Genomic DNA, 21,515 nt, shown 5'->3' with positions numbered 1-21,515 from the left:
TCTGTTAGGCAGAGAAACAATGTTTATCCAATCGTTTTCCAGGTGTGGAATTTTTTTTTCCACAACATGCCTAGATGTAAGTTAAGGTACATGACTGCCTACTTGTGAGCTTTAAACAATACCCCAAGAAATACTAAATGTCTCCCCTCGCAGATTTCACTGAGGCCTCAACTGCCACAACTGAAAAATCATCCAATTAGATTCCAACACTTAAATCTTAACATACTTCAGTGATGGATAGTTATTTTCAGTCATTCACACCCTAGTATAAAAGAGTTTATCACATGCTTTCTTATGTAATATTGGCTTAGAGTAACTTAGAATAACTATATTATTAAATAATTACCATTAGTGGAAACTGCTTTTGGTAGACAACTCTGGCATGTATCAAAATTCTTATGATGATTAAATGAGTTGATACATGTAAAACATTAGAAAAAGGCCTGACTTATTGTAAGTGCTCTGTCAGTATTTCCTATTATTATTGTCTTCATTTTTATTATCTCATTCAATCCTACCAACAAATCTGTGAGGTACATACTGTTATTATTCCCATTGTATAGATAATGAAATTGAGGCTCAAAGAGGAAATGTCACTTGCCCAAATCACACAGCTAATACCCTGTTTGCCCGAAAATACGACCCAGCCAGACAATCAGTCCTGAGTCTTTTGGAGCAAAAATTAATATAAGACCCGGTATTATATTATATTATATTATATTAGACCCGGTCTTATATTATTGTAAAATAAGACTGGGTCTTATATTAATTTTTGCTCCAAAAGACGCATTAGAGCTGATTGTCCAGCTAGGTCTTATTTTCGGGGAAACACGGTAAGTAGTAGTTTGGGATTCAAAGCCAGGCAGCTTGACTCCAGAGGTAGAACAGAAACAGGGAGAGGAAACCTCACCTAAATAAAGATGCCGCCTGTCTGGGTGGTGGTTATTATTTCCAAATATTTACTGAGCACACTGTTCATGGGGAAGACTGTTGTGCCACAGCCACACGGAATATGAGTCACATACGAGGCCACGGCCCTGTCTTCACAAATGCTCACAGTCTGGACAGGAAGACAAGCATGAACCCAGCCAGCCATACACCCGGGCACCCACGTGGCTCTCAAAGCGTCAACCACAAGAGGACTCAGGGCAGGACAACCCAGCCTCAGGGTTCCGAATTGGAAGGCGGGCTATTGTGACCAGATCTTCTGAGTCAGACATCAGGCCCCTTGGCTGACAGAAGATTGCTTTTCCTAGTTTTTTACTTATGTAAATACTCTTACAAATGTATAAAACTAAGTCAGTTTTGCTAGACTTTAATTTCTTTAATTGAAAAAAATCAAAATGCGTGAGATCAGTCCTAACCCCACAGTTACAGCCTGCGCTGAGGTTCCACTCCAGCACAGTGGGTGGTGTGAGACCTGAGACCATCCTCCCACAGTGTCACCCCTCCCCACCAGTGCCTCCTGCTCCAGCCCTCTGGCCCTCATGAGACTGGAGTTGCAACCATCACTCCTGAGTTAAGTGTCCCAGAGACAGAGAAAATAAGGCCTTCTGATATGTTCAGCATTGAGGTGCCAATTACTACAGTCTCAGCCTTGTAACTCTAGGAATGTCATAGATCGCACCCATTCAATAGATGTTTCTGAACAAGAGCCACATGACAGATCATAACGCCGTAAGGTACTAATATGACTCAGACCCAGTTGCCAGCCTCAAAGAGCTCATTGTTGAGTGGGGCACAGATGAAGAGATGAGACCCAGGAACTAAGTACTCCCCCAGAAATGACTGGTATTAGTGCAGCTGGCTCACGCTGCCCAAAACCATGATCAAAACCAGGAACCACTTAGTAATTCATAATGAGAAACGTGATTTCCACCATGACCATCAGCCTTATATTGGCTGGTCAGTGTATTCTCTCCCTGCAGAAAAGATCCTTCCTAACCAAACCCAAATTTTTCTCAGAAGGATAATCCATGAGCCCAGAGTTGGAGCATAAGGAAGACACTGGACAGTTGTCACTAGGAAATCAGACCTCCCCAGACAATGAGAATATTCAGCTCAGCCGCCACACCTTCTCCCTCATAGAGGAAACACCTGGGCAAGTTGAGTCATTCTTCAGTTTATTGTATTGTCAGCTGTCTGGGACAGAGACTCTCTTTGTTACATTTCAGACCTGAGGCTACAGGTCTCCCCAGCATCACAGCCCAGCAGCCACTTTGTGAAGAGTTAACCTCAGTCAATCTAAGTTAGTTTCCTTAGGACCAGCCCTGGAGGCCACACACTCCTAGGTCCAGAGCCCTGGGACACTGGCCCCAGAGCTTGTGCGTCTGCTCTAACACTGGGGACCTCCACCACCACCACACCCCACCCCCAGTGTTAACATTTTATTTCGCTAAAATTCAAGAGCATTCCAAATTCACTACATTTTGAGAAATTCTTGAGCATTTGGCAGTAGTCTTTGCTTTTCCCAACTCTGGGTTTCCACAACCCCAGAGTCCATAACATCAAAAGACCTGGCAGAGACCCTTGTCATTTTACACAAATCCCAGAATGCGCCCAAGCAGAGGGACCGGGCAGAGAGGGGCTGGGAAGCAGGAGGGCTGGGAATGATAAAGGGTACTGGCTTGAAAGTCAGTAAACCCGGATTTGAATCTTAACAGCACTGCTTATTAATGACGTGATATGGACAAATTAAGTCGTTCCTTTTGGGCTTCATATTCCTCAAGTAGAAAATGAAGGTAACAGTGGTTAATGATGATGTACCTACTTCTTAGAGTCATTGGGGCTGTTTACAATGGAATTACCAGTGCCTGGTATATAACAAATGCTCATTACTGTTAGTCGTTCAGGCTAGTAACAATGATGATGATAACAGTGTAAATCGGAAGGAGCAGTCACTTTTGAGAAATGCCAGTTCCCAGGTGCCCTGTATAATCTTGCCCAGTCTAGAAAGTGAGAGTCACCAAAGACTTTGAAGTAAAAGAATTTGTCTGCATATACCTGATGGGACAGCTTCCTGACAGCAGGCTGGGGAGAGTCTGTGACAGCAGACCCCTGCACTGAGTACCCTGGGGAACCCATAGGAAGAGGGGAGAGGGGAGGAGTTGGGGACGAAGAGAAAAAAACATGCATTCATTCGTGTACACAACCACTAAGATATATTAAATGGCTCCTGCTTAAAATCTAACTGGAGGGGGAAAGACATGAGCTCCAACAGTCAGAGGCAGAAAGAGCTAAGCGATGATGTGACGATGGGGAGGCCCCTCGTCATGCACCAGGAAACAAGAACTCAATCCCAGCTTGAGAAGCAGAAATTAGGGAAGGCTTTAAGGGCTGGAACTCAATAGACAAACCATATTTTGTTTAGTCTTTATGCTCCTCTGTGGGGAAAAAAAGAATATTCTCTTCATTCCATGACTGTTTCTTACTTCAATGTTCACCTAACCACGGCCTCAGCGATCATTGCCCTGACATGTCTTTTGCTAACAATTGGGTTTTAAAGAAACTTCCCACATCTTATGGGTACTCACTTGGTTCACTCACCAGAAATCACACTCTGCGTTGATGTAACCACTGACCCCTCTGCCCAAAAGCTTTGTATCCTTCCTTAGGTCCGGAAGAGCCTCCAAGGCAAGCAGACTCACCTAAGATGTTGATGTTACCTGCCCCTGACATTGAGTTTCCTTGTTAGTTTACTTGAGGTGCATCTCTTTTAAATAGCAAGCAGACAGCTTTTGCTTTATATCCAATATAAACGTGTCTATAATAGTTGAATTTTTACCCGATTTAAAAGTATCCATAATAGTCGAAATCTTTATTCCAGCTATATTGTGTCAGGACAGCTCAGTCTTCCCCTCCGTGCCCTTGAAAAGGCAAAACAAAGACAGCACACTCCAACGAGAGTGAGATAAAAGGGTTCTTTTCAAAGGAGCGGGCAGCGTTAAGGGTGAAACAGCCAAAGGACAGCCACATTGGGAAGCTGTGTTCCTCTGGGGGGCAGGAAACAATAGGAGGCCCTTCCTACCAGAGCTGTGAGCTCATGGATGAAGGCAGCCACTGCCATCCATAGCAAAGCAGAAAGGAATCTGGGGACTTGGGGGCACTGAACATCCTGACCTCATTCTCCTCCCACCCCACCCCCAGTCTCCTGCGGGAAGAGAAAGGGCAGAGCATCCCTTTTACGCAGCCCATGGAGGTCAGCCTACTGGGGCCCAGAGGATACAGACAGATGGAAAGTTTCTACTGGGCAAATAGAGAAGTACACACTTTTCCTAACTAGGGTAATTTAACCTGCCACATTTACTCTGATTGCTGACATATTTGACTTTATTCCTCCCTCTTATAAATTTTCTCTTTATTATACTTTGTCATACTTTGTATAACTTCTTAAAAAAATGAATTGGCTTCTCAGGCCTGAGCCACAGGCTTTGGAAGGGGCTGGACATTGCATGTATCAAAAGCCAGAGAGAGATAGTTTGACACAGGACAAAAACTGCATGATAGGACTTACATGATGAATCTAAAATAGACAAACTCATAGAAGCAGAGAGTTGAATGGTGGTTGCCAAGGGCTGGAGGGGAGGGGAAACAGGGAGGTGCCGTCAAAGGGCAGAAAGTTTTAGTTATAAAGATGAATACATCTCGTGTACAGTATAGTTCTATAGCTAATAATACTGTATTACGTACTTAAAAATCAGCTAAGGAGATAGATTTTGTTACAAGATCTTATCATGCAAAAACATAACAATAATAATAGATAAGAAGATGGGAGGAAACTTTAGGACATGACAGATAGGTTTATGGCACAGACTGTGGTGATGGTTTCACAGGCGTATATTTATCTCCACACTTACCAAGTTGTATATATTAATTATACACAGTATGTTTAAAAAAACATTTTGAACAATAAAAGGCAAAGAGTTGAGGAACAAGGCCAAGTCACAGGGCAGCTGGGAGAGCATTTGAGGACGCCCAGCAGGGTGGGTGGTAGAATGTTCTGGCAGGAATTGGCAGCCCCTTTTCTTCCCCCAGATCAGCCATGGCTCTCGGCACCCCCAGTTTTCTGACCGTTTCTAGTTCCCATCCTTCCTACGCACAGTGCCCAGCAGCGCCCACCAGCCCTGGGGCCTGGCCAAGCTCTTGAGTCCCTTTAACTGGACGTGGGTGGGCCTGGTGGGTTCTGACACTGGCAACTTTGAGTGGCTGGGGCAGCAGCTGCGGATAGAGATTGGGCGCATGGTGGCTGTGTGGCCTTCTCAAAGAAGAGCAGCAGCCAGGGTAACAGCATCAACATCATGGCCACCGTCATCGCCTCCAGCCCTGCCGCCACCGTCATCCTCTGTGACTGTTACCACTCTCACGTCACGCTCATGGCTGAGGCCCTTTGGGAGAACAACGTGACCAGGAGGGTGTGGATCACCTCCACCTCCTTCTCTTACAACCCCTCAGTGCTGGCACCCAAGGCCTTGGACATGCTGAACGGCAGCTTGAGCCTGTCCACACACTCGGGAATAATGCCCGGCTTTGAGGACTTCCTGTTGGCACTACGCCCAGCCACATACCCAGGCAATAGTTTGGTGAGGAAGTTGTGGGAGGCGCTGCATGGATGCAGGTGGTCTGGATTAGGACCTTCCACCCAGAGTGACCACGAAGGGGCTCAGAAGTGCACAAGGCTTGAGAATGTGACAGCTGTCCACCTGTCTGCCTTCCAGCTTCCTGACCTGACAGCCACTTACCAAGCCTACCTGGCAGCCAAAGCTCTGCTGGCCGCCTCTCAGAACCTGATGTCCTGCTCCCAGGACAGGGAGCATTCCTGGGAGGCACTGTGCCAGTGCGTAGAACGCCAGGCCTTGGCAGATGAATAGCCCAGACCCTGTCCGTCCAGCTTGCTGTGAGCAACGGACTAGCAGAGAGGCAGCGTGGTCTAATGAAAGGAGGACTGAATTCAGAGTCAAAGGGACTTGTACTCAGATCCCTCACTGTTCACGACATCAGTGTCTAGATCTAGAAGACAGAACTGGCTCCTACTGGCAATGAGAGTCAATTGTATCATTTGCATGAATTATGTAAGTTGCATGTTAAACCACAGAAATCAGTTTTTGGTCATTTTATCAGCATTTATGTAGTGAGGCTTCCTAAAAATTATAAGAGTAATACACTTTTTTTTTTTTTTTAGTAATACACTTTTTAAGTGTTATTCTATGCCAAATAATGTTGCAAGCCCTTTATATGTATTAATACATTTCATCTTTATGACAACCCTACAAGGCAGGTCCCGTTTTTACTGATGAGAAAATTGAGAGGTAGAACAACATAACCAAGGTCACACAGATGGTTCAAGGTAGAGTCAGGATCACACCAGGCAACCTGGCTCCAGGGTCTGGGCACTGGGCCACAGTCTCTACTGCCTCTCAGTGCTGAAGAATTACAGGAATATTTCAGAATTCTAGATGCAGCTCTGCCCCCAGCCAAGTGATTTGCTCAAACTCCCTCCTACAGTCTTATTGAACTTCCAGGACCTAATTCAACAAATATGTGTTTATGCCACAAATATTTGCTAAGCAATTTTCATGCACTTTGGAACAATGGGGGATACAGAAATGTATAAAATATGTGCTTGCCCTCAAGGTGTTTACACTCTAGTTGGAATGAGTAATAAATAATCATACCTACCAGGTATTAGAGGATATGGCACGAGCAGGAAAGGGAAAGTGATCCTATTGGTTCAAAGCGTGGGATAGACAAAGAATAAAAACACTAGCAAGAAAAGGTTGGAAAGGTAAGTGGGAGCTCTATTAGCAATAACCTCAAAGGTCTTCTTAAAGAGTTCCAGGTTTCTGAAAAAGATCACAACCCCTTTTCCTAATCACAGAATCAAAGACAATTCCATTTTACTACAAAGGTGTTCAAAGAGCCAGAAGGACCCACCCTAAGATCCCTGGTGAGCTCCCGAAGGTACTCTGCCTGTCCTTCCTCTTCTGCTATGATTGCTCTTCCCAGAAGGAATCACAATGGAGCTTTGATAGTCACGTGATCTGAGGTGCTCCCAGCTACGAAAAGTTTGGGATACACTGAAACATTCCTAGTCCTCAGTTCATGTCTCCTTTTAATCAAGAACATTCTCTCTCATCCACACTGCTAAGAGGAACTAGGTGGTCCTTTGGAGGTAGGACTGAGCTTTGGATCCTTGCTACCAACCATGTCTGGCACGAAGAGGATGCCAAGTAATGTGTATGGATGGATGGTGGAAAACTGGACACATGGAGACACCCACCACAGATCAACACCATCTTGGGAGATGTTATGCTCCTAACCAGTTTCTTTCCTTTACTTTCTGCCCCTGTCTCAGGTGCTCTATTACATTCAGAAGTTTCACTTCACCACCAGAGCCCAGGAAGAGGTTTTCTTCACCAAAGATGGGGAGATGCTAGCAACATTTACATTAAAAACATTTACACCCTCCCTGACCAGAGACCAGAGATAGCAATTGTTAGACATTTTGACTTCAGAGTACCTCCTGGAAAAGAGCTACTGATGAATGAGAGTGCTATTACCTGGGCAGAAGGACTCTCAAGGTAAGGACTCTCAATGGTGAGAGCTGAGAACTCCATACAGACAGAGCCGCACAGCACCTCCCACCCCCAAGCACCCCGCAGTATTTGTTATGTTGAGCTGACTTAGGGTACTGGGTCAAAGGGAGGGCAGGGTAGGCTATGGCTTACACAACTCTGTAGCTGTCTGGCAAACAAAACCTTCCTAAACCACTCCCTGGCTCCCAAAACAAAGGAGCCTGAAATGGTAAAGGCAATTAATGAGCAAATAGGAAAGGAAATTATACATAATTGCTGATTCAAGTTTATCCTGAGATAGCTAGTGTGTCCACCTGGAATGCTGCTGTCTTAGTCTTGCAGCATTATGTCAAGAGATAGACTACTGATGCCACGCTTTAACACAATGGAGAAAAACCCACGGAACCCCCTTAGTCCTTTCCCAGACCCCTAAGTATCTAGAGTCATGAGGTGGGGACTTCTCATTTATATGTGGTTGCATCTCAACTATCACACCATGCCTCCTGCGGCTGTCTCCAATGTATCTAGGTGGGATTAAACACTCCTTTCTCTGGACATCTAAAGCATTTTCCACATGCCTCTATAATAAGAGTAAGAAAATTCTGACAGGTATAGTATGTTTTTCCCTATCTTCAGCGATTTCAAACTGTTTCCCTCTGGTCTCACGTTAGTCTGCCTTATCTTTTTCCATTCCTATGACCATCACACCTCAATGTCCAAATTCCCCACCCTGGGAGAAGAAAACTAGGTGGCTGATGAGTAACGGAGCAGAACAGAGTTCCAGGGAAGAAAGGAGCATGATTGCTCCACAGACAAAGGGCTGGACCCTGGCTGTTGGGGTCCACCCTCAGTACTGGGGTACTCAGTTGGTGTCCACCCTCAGTATTGGTTCAGATATCGTCTCTCACTTCCCCTTTCCTAGACCACAGAATCTTTTCATCAGATCTTTTAAGAAAATTCATTTTCCAAGCAGGTTTTCTCAACTCAAAGTGATTTTGCCTCCCAAGGGACATTGGCAATTATTTTATATTGTTGTTGTCACAGCTTGGGAGGATGCTACCGGCATCCAGTGGATAGAGGTCAGAGACCCTGCTAAACATTTCTAGTGTTTTCAGTCGTTGTTTCTGATCCACTGTTGGTGCCTCAGTTACGTTTGGGTTGAAGGGAAAATGAGTCCTTTGAAATAAAAATAAAGGGATTTGGTGAGCCCAGAGTGGAGGACCAACTCCACACACCTCAGAATATTATCCTGCCTCGTTAGCATTTGCTCTGCACTCACAGCGCTCCAGGCACTGCAATGTGGGCTTCACTTGCATTATCTCATTTAATCTTCACACAATCTCCCAACTAGATAGAATGGGTAGTACCCCATTTTACTGAAGAGAAAACTGAAGTTTAGAGAGGTTAATCAGCAGGTCACCCAGCCCATACATGACAAAACCAGAATACCAACCAACAGCTAGGGACCAACCCTTTGTCTGAGGAGCAGTAACACTCATATCTTTCTTCTCCTCAAAACAACTTGCCCCACCCCCCACCAGACTGTGAAACCCTCAGAGCTTGTTTTTACCTGCTGCTGCTTCCCTAATACTCAGCACAGAACCTGATATACGGACAACAGTGATAACTATTTGAGCAAGAAAGGGAACGAAGGGAAAGAGGAAAGAAGGAAGGAAAAGAAAAGGAAATAAAAAGGGTTTTAACTTTTTACAAAGGACAGGGAACCAGTAAGCGAGAATGATGCTACTAATTCCTCTAAGATCTGGTTGCACAGTCGCCATCCCATCTTCCCTACAGTCTCCGCAGTGCGCTCTCTCTCTCCTCTCATGTGTAGGTCCCCTCCTCGATCTGCAGTGACAAATGTCCTGTGGGAACCAGGAAGTCAGTTCTACCTGGGAAGTCAAACTGCTGCTACAATTGCGTTCCCTGCCCCAGAGGAGAAATCGCCATGACACCAGGTAAAGAAGGAGACTGGCCTTTGGTCAGACGGTGGCCAGCCAGCAGCCAGGGTAGGCTTCACCTCAAGGGAAGATTCCTTTAATGGGAAAGAAAATTCCAGGGAAGAGGAAATCAAAAAGATGATGTGACTGTTTCCTTCCCACGTGCTACATTAAAGCCATTTACGGCTATACGTTCATTCTTTCTTTCACCAACCGTGAGTTTGTCCAAATTCTGTGCCTAGTTTAGTGTCAGAAACGTGAGAGCATTCCATAAATATTGAAAATAAAATCCCCAAGTGATTAATCTGTTTTCACTACAATGTCATTCATTCAACAAATATCAACTGGCGCCTACTGTACGCAGCCACCGTGCTGGGCACAAAGCGCCTACTGTACGCAGCCACCGTGCTGGGTACAAGGGTGGTAACAACAAATAAGACACGGCACCTGGAGCGCAGAGTTCATGATCTCTTAAAGGAGAATGATCATGGCACAATGAAGAAACTAGGCTACAATGTAAAATCAATTGCTTTAATAAAAGCAAAAGCATTGAGCCATGAGACCACAGAGAAATAATTCTAATGACTTCACTGGAGGGGGTGGCATGTGGTATCGCCTTGAGCAACACATGGGGTTTCAAAGGCAATAAAGCGTGATAAGGATAGTCCAGGCCAATGACTAAGTTAGTGAAAGCTCAAGGCATGAAAGCAATAAAGAGCTGAGAGTGGCTTGAGTATAGACTGTGATGGGCAATGTAGGAAGTAAGGGGCCGATCAGAGAAGGCCTGACTTGGCAGGCTCAGGAGCGTGGACTCTATTCTGTAGGAAACCTGGAGCCGCTGAATTACTTAAGGAGAGAAGCAGTGGCCTTTCAATATGTGTTTGGGGGAGATTAATAGGCCATGGATGTACTGAAAAGGCAAGAGATTGGATCAGGGAGACGAGGTTCAGAACCCAGGTCACTGTTGAAGCCACAGGTTTGGACAAGGTCTCTTCTCACACTGAAACTCTCGGTGGGGGAAAGGTGGGGACTTTGAAGATACCTTTGCCCATTTAAAGAGAAGGCACTTCTGGATGAAGCTGAGGAGGGCAGAAACTATAAATAAGACATCCTTGAACTTGGAAATTAGAAGGACATGGAGTCAAAATATCTAGGAGCAAAATATCTAGGAAATATAACCAAATCAAGGAAAGGGGTTAAATGAAAAAGTATAACTGATCCAGAACTCCAGTCACAAAGCCTGTCTTTAAAATCACTATGGAAAGCAAAGCTCTGGTAAGTTCTATCAAAACAGTGATTTAGAAAAAGGTGGTTAAAAAAAAAAAAAAACCAGTCTGTGTACCTAGTAAGCACCTCCATAACATTCCTTAAATAAGATAAGCTGATAGATGAATAAATGCATAAATAAATTAGCTGTGACTATGAATTATGACACTGCCACAGTGGCTGTTCAATTCAAAAGGATGAAGACGAGATAGGAATTAGTTTCCGTAGGTTGTTGGGTCAGTTATTCCACTATACTATAGTCTGATGCATGATAAGCAGCTACTGTCAGATTCGCTGACATTTGTGTCTTTAACCCTGAATCTGACGACATCAGGCCATCTGGAAGGCCGCTTGCAACAGGACCAAAGTACACCGAGCCTGCAGGAAAAGCCATCACAAGTCGTATAACTACTTGGCCACAAGAAAGTCCCCAAAAGTTTCCACTCTGTTGTCTGACCCAGTTTCTCTTTCTCCCTTCAGACAGTGCTGTTTGTGAGAAGTGCCCTGAGGACCAGTGGCCCAATATGGACAAGAGTCGGGGCATCCCCAAAACCCTTGACTTCTTGTCCTACCATGAACCCTTTGGCACAACGCTGGCCATTGGCACCACCCTGCTCTTCCTCATTGCCCTGGCTGTCTCAGGCATCTTCATCTGGCACCATCACCCCCCCAGTGTCCGATCCAATAACCACCGGCCCAGCTACTTTTGCTGTCCTCCTTGGCCCTCTGTTTCCTCTGCCCCTTCCTGTTCATTGGTCCCCCAGGACACCCCACCTGTGCTCTGCACCAGGCAGCTTTCAGGGTGACCTTCACCATCAGCGTGTCCAGGGTGCTGGCCAGGCCTGTCGTGGTGGTGGCAGCCTCCCACACCACCCAGCCACACACACAGTTTAGGAAGTGGACGAGTCCAGCTCTCCCAGCACCCTCCCCATCGTCTGTTCCCTGGGTCAGGCTCCCTTGTGTATAGACTGGATGATCATGTGGCCCCCACAGTCTGTAAATGCTACGGAGCCTGGGTCCACGGTGACTATAAAGTGTGACGAGGGCTCCTGGGGACTGTTCTGTGCCCTGCTGGGTGACCTGGGCTTCCTAGGCCTGCTCAGTCTGCTGGTGGCCTTCCCGGCCTGCTGGCTGCCTGACAGCTTCAGTAAAACAAAGCATATCCCTCTCAGCATGCTGGTCTGCTCCTGTGTCTGGGTGACCTTCATCCCGCCCACATCAGTGCCCAAGGCAAAGACACAGTGCCATGGAGGTCTTTGCCATCTTGGCATCAGGAGCAGATCTCATGTCCTGCCTCTTCATCCTTCTCCATCCTGAAAAGAACACAAAACAACAAATGCTTGGCAGGCATCGTCTCAAGTGAGAACATCCAAAATGGACAATAGGGAGTGCTCCTTTCTCAAGGATGCCTTCCGTAAGCTCACCACAAAACCCTCCTTCCTCTGAGCCCTGTCCCACTGCTGCAAACCCTCCTAGTCACTTAGCTGCTTCTATTTTGTGTTTCATTCTATCTGAGGGAGAGGAGACAAGTTTGCAAATAACATTGCCCTTGATGGAAGCGTCTGGTCTAATTCACCCCTCAGCCGGTGCCTGGTACAAAGAGGAGACAGAATAGCTGTTCGATGAATTAATTAATTAACTTACACAAAGTTAGCATTGGGAGAGAACTCTAAGAGGAGGCAGCGAGGTAGAGTGATTGAAGGGAGTCAAGCAGACCTGGTGCCAATCTGCCTGGCTCCTCCAAGCTGCAGTATGCCCCTGATCATGTGGCTTAACCTCTCTGAGCCTCAGTTTCCTCCAACGTAAAATGAGACGAAGCCTTCCTCTGCAGGTCATTGTCATGATGAAATGAGAAAATGTGTGAAAGTGCTCAGCACATATTAAACACTCAGAACTAGTGTATTTAAAATCATCCCTTTTGCAGATAAGGGAACTGATGCCAAGAATGAGGGCCAGTTTGCCCAGGGCGTCTGTGGGGGCAGAGCCCCAGAAAGTAGTTTACAGGCTCTCGGCCTCACATGGAGGGGTGCTGGCTTGGGTAGTAGATGGCCATCAGCTGTGGCTGATTGGCCGTCAGCTGTAGCCATTGAGCCATTGGCCACTAATATAACTGCTGCGGCTACGAAGGATAGCCGAGGAGAGTGGAGGAGAGTGAAAGAGAGTCGTCGGTGGGTTGCAGACAAAACGAACAGCAGGTCGCACGTCCAGTGAACCCAGCCTCCAGTGAGACCGTAGTGGTATGACTCCCCTACCTGTGGCTCCGTGGGTGTTCCTTTTTGGCCTCACCATATCCTGCGTTATGTGGGGAGCGGGAGCAGAGACCCCGCAGGCCTCCCAGCACGACAAATGGCTCAGCGAGCAGGGTCCCCCGCAAGACAAATGGCGCAGCGAGCAGGGTCTCCCGCATGACAGCGTCATTTTGCAGAAGTTAAAGAGTAAAATGAATAAATGTCAAGGCCTAGCTCAGTCATTTAGTTAGCTACATGACTTTGGGCAAGCTACTTAACTTCTCTATACCTCAGCTTCCTCGTGTGTAGGGGGATAATTGCACCAGCTTTGTGGGGTTGTTAATGAGGAGTGAATTAATTAATGTTTATAAAGCATTTAGAATAGTACCTGGCTCATAGTAAGAGATAAACAAGTACCTTTAAATAGTTCAATAAAATTATACACAGTGGCAAACCTGCATCTCTTGATTCATTGCTGAATAACTGAAACTTTTACGAGACCCTTGCTCCAAACCAGCTCCTGGGGAGGGGCCTTCAGACAAGCTAACACGTAGTCCTCACAAGCTGAGAGCTTGTGCTCTAACATTCCCAACCTAACCTGACCAGAGACAGTTTTATAAGAAGTAGATAACCTGAACCTGCTCTGGTCAGCTGCTTGTCTTGAGATAGATGAGGGCAGGTAACAGTCACAGTCCCAGCTGAGCAAACACTAGCAGCCAAGTCTGCTCCAAATGAAGCCCCTCCACTCTCAAGAGAGTGTGAGGATGTTAATGAAGCCCACCAAATACTGGGCATCCGTTAATTAAGTGGCAGTGCCCCTAGACTGCTCCCTGGGGAGGGACGGAGCTGAATGGTGTTACACAATGTATCAAGGCCTCCACATTTCTAGGTAATGAGATCCATCTTAAGTTCCTGACGAAAGGAGTCTGCAATGGTCCTGCCTCGCCATGGCTGGCCAACAATGTTATTCAGACCAATGACTGTGAAGCCACCAAAGGAAACAATAATACAGATAAAGAAGACTCAATTTAGAGAAACAGAAGACTCAATTTAGAGAAGACTCAATTTAGAAATGACTGTAGCATTCCATAGTCAAAGCCAGCGTTTCCACAAATGCGCCTTAAAAACAAACTGCTAAGGAGTTGGTGCGTGAAAATGGAAAAGCAAGGGACTAACCAACAACTAAAAATCCTGAAAAAAAGAGATGAGAATACCAGCACAGGTGCAAGAGATAAAAGAACATGGCACCATAGAAGGAGAGCCAGGTGGGCCTCAGTGAAGGAGACCCACTTCAGAACCTTTGACAATGTTGCATAATGGTACACGGCAAACTGTGGAGTTCTGATTTCAGAGGGCACCTCCACTCATTCTCACCAAGTCCCAAAGGACCTTCTCTACGATAGTAACTCGGTAGTTCATTCCCAACAATTAAGTCAATATCCTGTATCCAGAATGGGTAAAGCAACATAAACAGCACTCCTTACAGAACTCTGTCTTAATTCTGTCTGGAATTACTCCCGTGACATTCTCTGGGTACCAATGAAGCTGTGTCTATGTTAAGCCAGCACTCTCCATGACTATGTTTCACTCAATGCCTAAATATACTCCCAAAGATGGAATGATATTCTCAAAAATTCCCTACTTACAAAAATATGCATTTTCCCTGACATGATTTCAAAATTTATCTTTAGTAGCACTGGCTTTTAAAGCTTCCACTTTCAATACTTTGGCATGATACCCATGTCAAACACCTCACCCGGCACCCCCGGCCCCTGCCCCAGGTTCTGGTAGATAGGTCTGCTTTTGAAGGTCGTAATTGTGTTTATAATGTAAATAATCGCACTCACAGAGGTTTGTTGTTTTTTTTCAATTTAATTCCTCATATCAGATTTTATTAAAGAAACATTCACTTTTACATGTAAGAGTATGCCTCAGAGTTTTTACCATTTTATGTAATTTATCTCAAAATATAGGTTTCTTCGTCAAGAAGCGTAAGATTATAAGTTTTGTTGATACTTCCACAGAGATGTTCTCAGCATAGTTCTCAAAATCCAGAAAGCACTCCCTGTTGCATTTGAATTGAAGTCTTTCTGCTAACGTAAATGAGAACTGTGTAATGTGTGATGGCTAAATTTATGTGTCAACTTAATTGGGCTTGGGGATGCCAAGGCAGCTGGTAAAACATTATTTCAGGGTGTGTCTGTGAGGGGGTTCTGAAGAGACTCCCATTTAAGTAAATAGACTGAGTAAAGAAGATGGCGCTCATCAACACGGGGGGAGTGGGGGGGCAGGGGAGCATCCTCCAATCCACTGAGGAATTGAGTGAAACAAAAAGGCAAAAGAAGAGCGAATTTGCTCTTGACTTGAGCTGGGACATCCATCTTCTCCTTCCCTCGGGTATTAGAGCTGCTGCTTCTCAGGGCTTCCATTTCAGACTGAATTATACCACTGGTTTTCTTGGTTCTCCAGCTTGTAGATGGCAAGTCACGGGACCCCTCAGCTTCCACAATCGTGTGAGCCAATCCTCTTATATACAGAGGATGTTAAAAAAAATGTACACACATTTTAAGAAAGGAAAACTATTAAAATTGTAATACTCAATATATACCAAAAACAAAAGATGAATACAAGTCACGTTTGACTTCTGCAATTACAAGAGATGCTCAAAGTGGTTACCATTAGTGTCCAGACACTTCTGATGATGGCTAACTACTGCTTGAGCAACGTTGACCAAAGTGTCCACTTGTATACATTTTTTGGCATCCCTGGTATATCTATAAACATATATCTATATGGATATATGGACATCTCCTATTGGTTCTGTTTCTCTGGAGAACTCTGACTAATACATGTTTTGCCCTCTTTCTATCAGCCAGCAACCTAACAGTCGCATTCATTTTGGGTTCAAATCTACTCAGGTCAGGTGCCTGAAAGTATCTACTTCTTTTATTTCAGTCAAATGAATTCTTATATTTGATTCTGAAAAGTTCTCAACTTTGTACTGTTCTGGTATCTTGCCGTCATCCAAAAGAATATAAAGCACATTGTTGATAAAATATTCAATAAATAATGTTTTTTCAAAACTTGTGATTTGTGCCCTTTCTGTTAACTATTAAAAATGCACCTGCTAAGATCCTGGGGCAGAGCCGGGGGTGGGGAGGTAGAGACTGGGATGCTATGGGTAACATCATGTAATCAGCTCATTACGGGCCAATTTAGAAACAGAGTCACAGAAAATCTGTCCTTCCACCCACCCAGTCCCAAGCTCAGCAATTTACTCTTCCACATACTATAGTTCCTTGAATCAAATAATGATTGTAAATGTCTTCAGGAAGGCAACTATTAGGTTGGTACAAAAGTAATTGCGGTTTAAAAGGTTGAAAAAAAAATTTGCAAAAACCGCGATTACTTTTGCACCAACCTAATATCTACAAGTAGGGAACTATTTGAATTGTAATTGTCTTGTGAAGTCTTATTCCAAGTGAGCTGACTTTGCCATAGAGATCATCTTAAATCAACTTTCAAAGAACCATGTAGTATAGAGAAAGGATCATTCTATATTTCAAATAAGAGAATGTAAGTACAAAGAAGATAAGTGCATGGATAACATGGAAAATCAGCTGTGACTCTGGGAACCTTCTGGTAGAAATTGCTGGTTGTCTACCAAAATTTGTTCTCCTCTTTTTCCACAGTAACTAAATTGTGGCTGAGTATCTGGCTGCCTAGCTATGGACTATTTTTAACACCCTTGCAATTAGTTGTGATCTATGGCTAACTTCTCACCAACACAGGTGAGCGGAAACGATGATTGCTATATTTAGTGGAGAAACCTTAAGACACAGTCTGTGTCTCCTCCATGCTCCATCCTCACCCTTCCTGTCCACTGGGACCCAGTGTTGACCATGTATGAGGTCTGACAATTAAGTTTGTGAACTCATCCTAGGAAAAAGTACTACATACCTCATTTCTGAATATCACTACGGTCATCTTCAAAATACACCCTTTGGGAAGCTATGCAGTGATGCCAGCACCTAGTCCATGCTTTAAAGCAATTTTGGAACTCTTTTTCTGTAATGGCCATCAGAGCTGTCATCATACTACACTTGATGTCCTGAATATCATCAAAATGTCTTCCTTTCAATATTTCCTTTATCTTCAGGTAAAGTAAAGAGTCATTGGAGGCCAAATCAGATGAATAGGGAGGGTGTTCCAATATAGTTATTTGTTTACTGGCTAAAAACTCCCTCACAGACAGTGCTGTGTGAGCTGGTGCATTGTCGTGATGCAAGAGCCATGAATTGTTGGCGAAAAGTTCAGGTCATCTAACTTTTTCATGCAGCCTTTTCAGCACTTCCAAATAGTAAACTTGATTAACTGTTTGTCCAGTTGGTAGAGATTCATAATGAATAATCCCTCTGATATCAAACAAGGTTAGCAACATTGTTGCAACAAGTTTGCGAACTTAATTGTTAGGCCTCATAAATAACAAAAAGGCCCTCCATTGGGAGTTGGCAAATGGTCTCTGTCACTACTCAACTCTGTCATTATAGCACTAAAGTAGCCATAGATAATTCATATGCTGCGCCTCTGTTCTAATAAACCTTGATTTATGACACTGAAATTTTAATTGTATAAAATGTTTTTGTGTCATGAAATATTATTGTACTTTGTTTTAAAGCATTTTAGAGTATTAAAACCATTCTTAGCTCACAGGTCATTAAAAACAAGTGCAGAGCAGAATTTGGCCCACAGGTCTTATGTTGCCAACATTCTAGGAGATATTGACCCCACAAGATGGAAGGAACTTGGATCCTTACATGCCCGTTGAGCACAGCCACCCACCAGCCTAGAGCACTCACCTTAGACTCTTGCAGGAAAGAGAAAATCTCCTTCATTCTTTAAGCTACATTATAGTTAGGTCTCTCTTGCTATAACAGATTAGCATGTTACTTTAACTAATACATAGTCCACAACTCCTGACTACCCAGGCCACTGTACAATTCTATAGTCCTTACCACTCTCCTTCTAAAGCCAAAGAAAGAAAACTGGATCCCACCTGCCCCCTCATTGACCTTTCCAAAACTTGAGGGAAACGGCTCTGCTCAGAGCTCCCTTCACCTCCTTGTTGCGAAGACTATAGATGAGAGGGTTGAGCATTGGTGTAACAATGGAGTAGAAGACAGACACCACCTTGTTGAAGTTGATGGAGGAGGCCACTTTCGTCCGGACATACATAAAGAAAAGAGTGCCATAGAAGAGGCTCACCACAGTCAGGTGAGCTGCACAGGTGGAGAAGGCCTTCCGGCGCTCAGCCACTGAGCGGATGTGTAGCAGCGTCCAGACAATGTTGCCGTAAGACACAGAAATGACTGCAGAGGAGGTCAGGAGTACTGCCAGAGAGACCAGGAAGTCTACGGTCTCCTTCAGGGTGACATCCGAGCAGGACAAAGCCAACAAGGGTGAGGCATCGCAGAAGAAGTGGTCGATGACATTGGGGCCACAAAACGTCAGCTGGGACATGAGGTAGATGGGCAAAACAGGTATGAGGAAGCCCACCATCCAACAAGCACCAGCCAGACGGATGCAGATGCCCCACGATACCAAGGCCCCATATCGGAGAGGCATACAAATAGCCACATAGCGATCATAGGCCATGGCAGCCAGCAGGAAACATTCAGTTGCCCCAAAGAAGGTGAAGATGAAGAGCTGGGACAGGCAGCCAACATAGGAGATAGTCTTGCCTCCATCTACACCAATAAAACCAGCCAGCATCTTGGGCACCGTGACTGAGGTGTACCCAATTTCAAGGCAGGACAAGTGTGTCAAGAAGAAATACATGGGTCTCCGTAGCTGATGGTCCAAACCCACCACCAAGATGATGGCCAAGTTCTCCATCAAGGTAAACAGGTACATCGTGAGGAAGAGTGTAAATAAGAGGTGTGCTTCATGCACCCCAGCAAAGCCCACCATGACAAACTCTGTCACGTGGGTCCAGTTTTGGGAATATGGCTGCATATTGGGAATGAGAGTTCAGTAGACTCATAGTCTTATGGATAATGACAACTCAAAGAGAAACTGTGAGGATGTTGGACTGAAATATCTTCCACTTCAGAAGAGGGAAATGAAGTCAAGACACTCTCCCTACCCTCAGAGAATTTATAGTCTTAGAGGTCCACAAAAAATAGACATTTCAGTACAAAATGAAAAATGCTAGATAGAAATAAGACAGGATATTATGGGAAGAAATAGAGAGGAAGCTCAACCAGTCTTGACGCACCAGAGAAATCTTCCTGGATGTGGGGCTGTCTAAACTTGAACCTGAAAAATAAGTATAAGTTAGTGAGACAAAAGACATGGAAACCACCAAAGTGACCTTTGATAGATGATTGGTAAAAGATGTGGTACATATACACAATGGAATACTGTTCATAAGAAAAGAGGAAATACTGCCATTTGTGGCAACATGGATGGATCTTGAGATTCTTATGCTAAGCGAAATAAGTCAGACAGAAAAAGTCGAGAACCATATGATTTCACTGAAATGTGGGATATAAAACGGAAAGCAGGGCCAGCCCTGTGGCTCAGGTGGTTGGAGTGCTGTGCTCCTAATGCCGAGGTCGCCGGTTCTATTCCCACATGGGCCAGTGAGCTGCACCCTCTACAGCTAAGACTGTGAACAATGGCTCTCCCTGGAGCTGGGCTGCCGTGAGCAGCTGGAGGTCGGCATGAGCTGCCCGTGGGCTGCTGCGGGTTGCTATGTGCTGCCCCGGGCTGCTGTGCTGCGTGGGCTACTGCTGCCAGGAGGGGCTTGTGACCAGCGTGAGTGGCCGGCAGCCAGCATAAGTGGCCAGCAGCCGGCAAGAGCTGCCGTGAGCTACTGTGAGCAGCCTACCGACGAGTGGCGACCGACTGCCTGGGGGGGTGGGGGCAGAGCGCAAGGCTCATAACACCAGCATGGGCCAGGGAGCTGTGTCCTATACAACTAGACTGAGAAACAACGGCTTGAACCAGAGTAGGGGTGGGGGGAGGCAGAAGAAGAGGGGGGGGATTTTAAAAAAAAAAAAAGCAACAAAGGAACAATACAAAGAAACAAAAACACATAGACACAGACAACAGTTCAGTGGTTACCAAAAGGTAAGGGGGCAGGGGGTTGGTAGAAGAGGGTAAAGGGGGTCAAATATATGGTGATGGAAAGAGAACTGACTCTGGGTGGTAAGCACAAAATGTGATATATAGATAATGTGTTATAGAATTTTACACTTGAAATCTATGTAATTTTACTAACCATTGTCCCCCAATAAGTTTAATTTTTTTTTTTTTTTTTAAAGATAGCAAAGTAGAGAGGCATAAGGATAAAGTCTCAGACACCAGCGAGAACACTGCATTTGAGAAACTTCAAGCAGATCTAGTTTACCATAGAGGTTAGAGCTTGGCTTCTGGAGCAAGCACACCTGGCTTCAAATACAAAAGAACTTAACTAATGAGTTGTGAAAATGTAAATGGGATAACTCCTCTAAAGCACTTAGCGTTCTGTTTAGGTCAATAAATACTGGGAAATTTTACCTGTTGAATGTTCTGTAAGAGTATGGAGGGAAGGGGACTACTGTGAAGCTTGTGAAGTCAGCGAGGACCACATCGTGAGAGCTAGTAACCAAGTTAAGAGACAGGACCGAGCTTCAGTGTGAGGCCAGTAGAGAGCCTTGCAGAGTTTTCAGCAGGGGAGCAAAGCTGTGCTTCCTGACCTTCAGATGAGGATAGTGTGCGGTGCTGAGGCAAGTTTGGAAGTATGAAGGCCAGCCTGAGGGGTTGTTGCAAGTACAGCATGGAGATGATGGCCGTCGTCACTAGGCATGGAGAATGAACAGTGGTTAAGAGAGAGAATCCACAGGACTGAGTTTCAATGCAAGCTCCAATGTGAAAGATGTGACCACGGGTGAATCACTAAATAGTTTCATTTTTTAAAACAGATAATATGAAAAGAGGTCTCAAAAGACAAACTCCTATCTCATTTTGGGATTAAACAAGAGAATATAATGTCTCCATTACTGTGGCAGTTTCAAAATAAAACCTAAAAATTTTGACACTCTACCCATTAAAAAGTGAGGTCTATGGCCACTCCCCTTGAATCTGGGCTTTGTGACTGCTTGCCAATAGAATAAGATGGAAGTGATGCTGTGCCAGTTTTCAGGCCCAGGCTATAAGAAACTGTTTCCTCTTCCTGCTTCTTGGAACCCAGCCACCATGATGTGAGGAAGCCCAAGCAGCCTGCAGAATGACCCCAGTGGAGGGACTAAGGGTCCCAAGCCCTCAGCCCTGGCTGAATTTCCTCTGATGGCCAGCGCCAACATGCCAGCCAGGTGAAAGTGCCTTCTGAGAAATAGGTTGCTGCCCCCAGTTGAGCTGGCCCAGCTGACACTGAGCCCTCCCCAGACTGCAGATTTGTGAGCTAAATAAATGATTATGGTTATTTTAGGCCACAAAGTTTTGGAGTGGTTTGTTAAGCAGTAATA

At 45.0% G+C, this 21,515-nt stretch overlaps 1 protein-coding gene across 1 annotated transcript; it reads right to left on the bottom strand.

Moving 5' to 3' along the window:
• Positions 1 to 18,069: 18,069 nt before the first annotated feature.
• OR6Q1 (olfactory receptor family 6 subfamily Q member 1) lies at positions 18,070 to 19,020 on the bottom strand. Its single transcript, XM_019715404.2, has one exon. The coding sequence runs from the start codon at positions 19,018 to 19,020 to the stop codon at positions 18,070 to 18,072; it is 951 nt and encodes a 316-aa protein (XP_019570963.2).
• Positions 19,021 to 21,515: the final 2,495 nt, after the last annotated feature.

Source organism: Rhinolophus sinicus, linkage group LG06 (assembly GCF_036562045.2).
Source record: "Rhinolophus sinicus isolate RSC01 linkage group LG06, ASM3656204v1, whole genome shotgun sequence".
Taxonomy (NCBI): domain Eukaryota; kingdom Metazoa; phylum Chordata; class Mammalia; order Chiroptera; family Rhinolophidae; genus Rhinolophus; species Rhinolophus sinicus.
This window is presented reverse-complemented; position numbering and strand designations above follow the sequence as displayed.

Coding starts and splice junctions, on each gene's coding strand:
- OR6Q1 (XM_019715404.2), bottom strand. CDS start 19,020: ATGCAGCCATATTCCCAAAACTGGACCCACGTGACAGAGTTTGTCATG.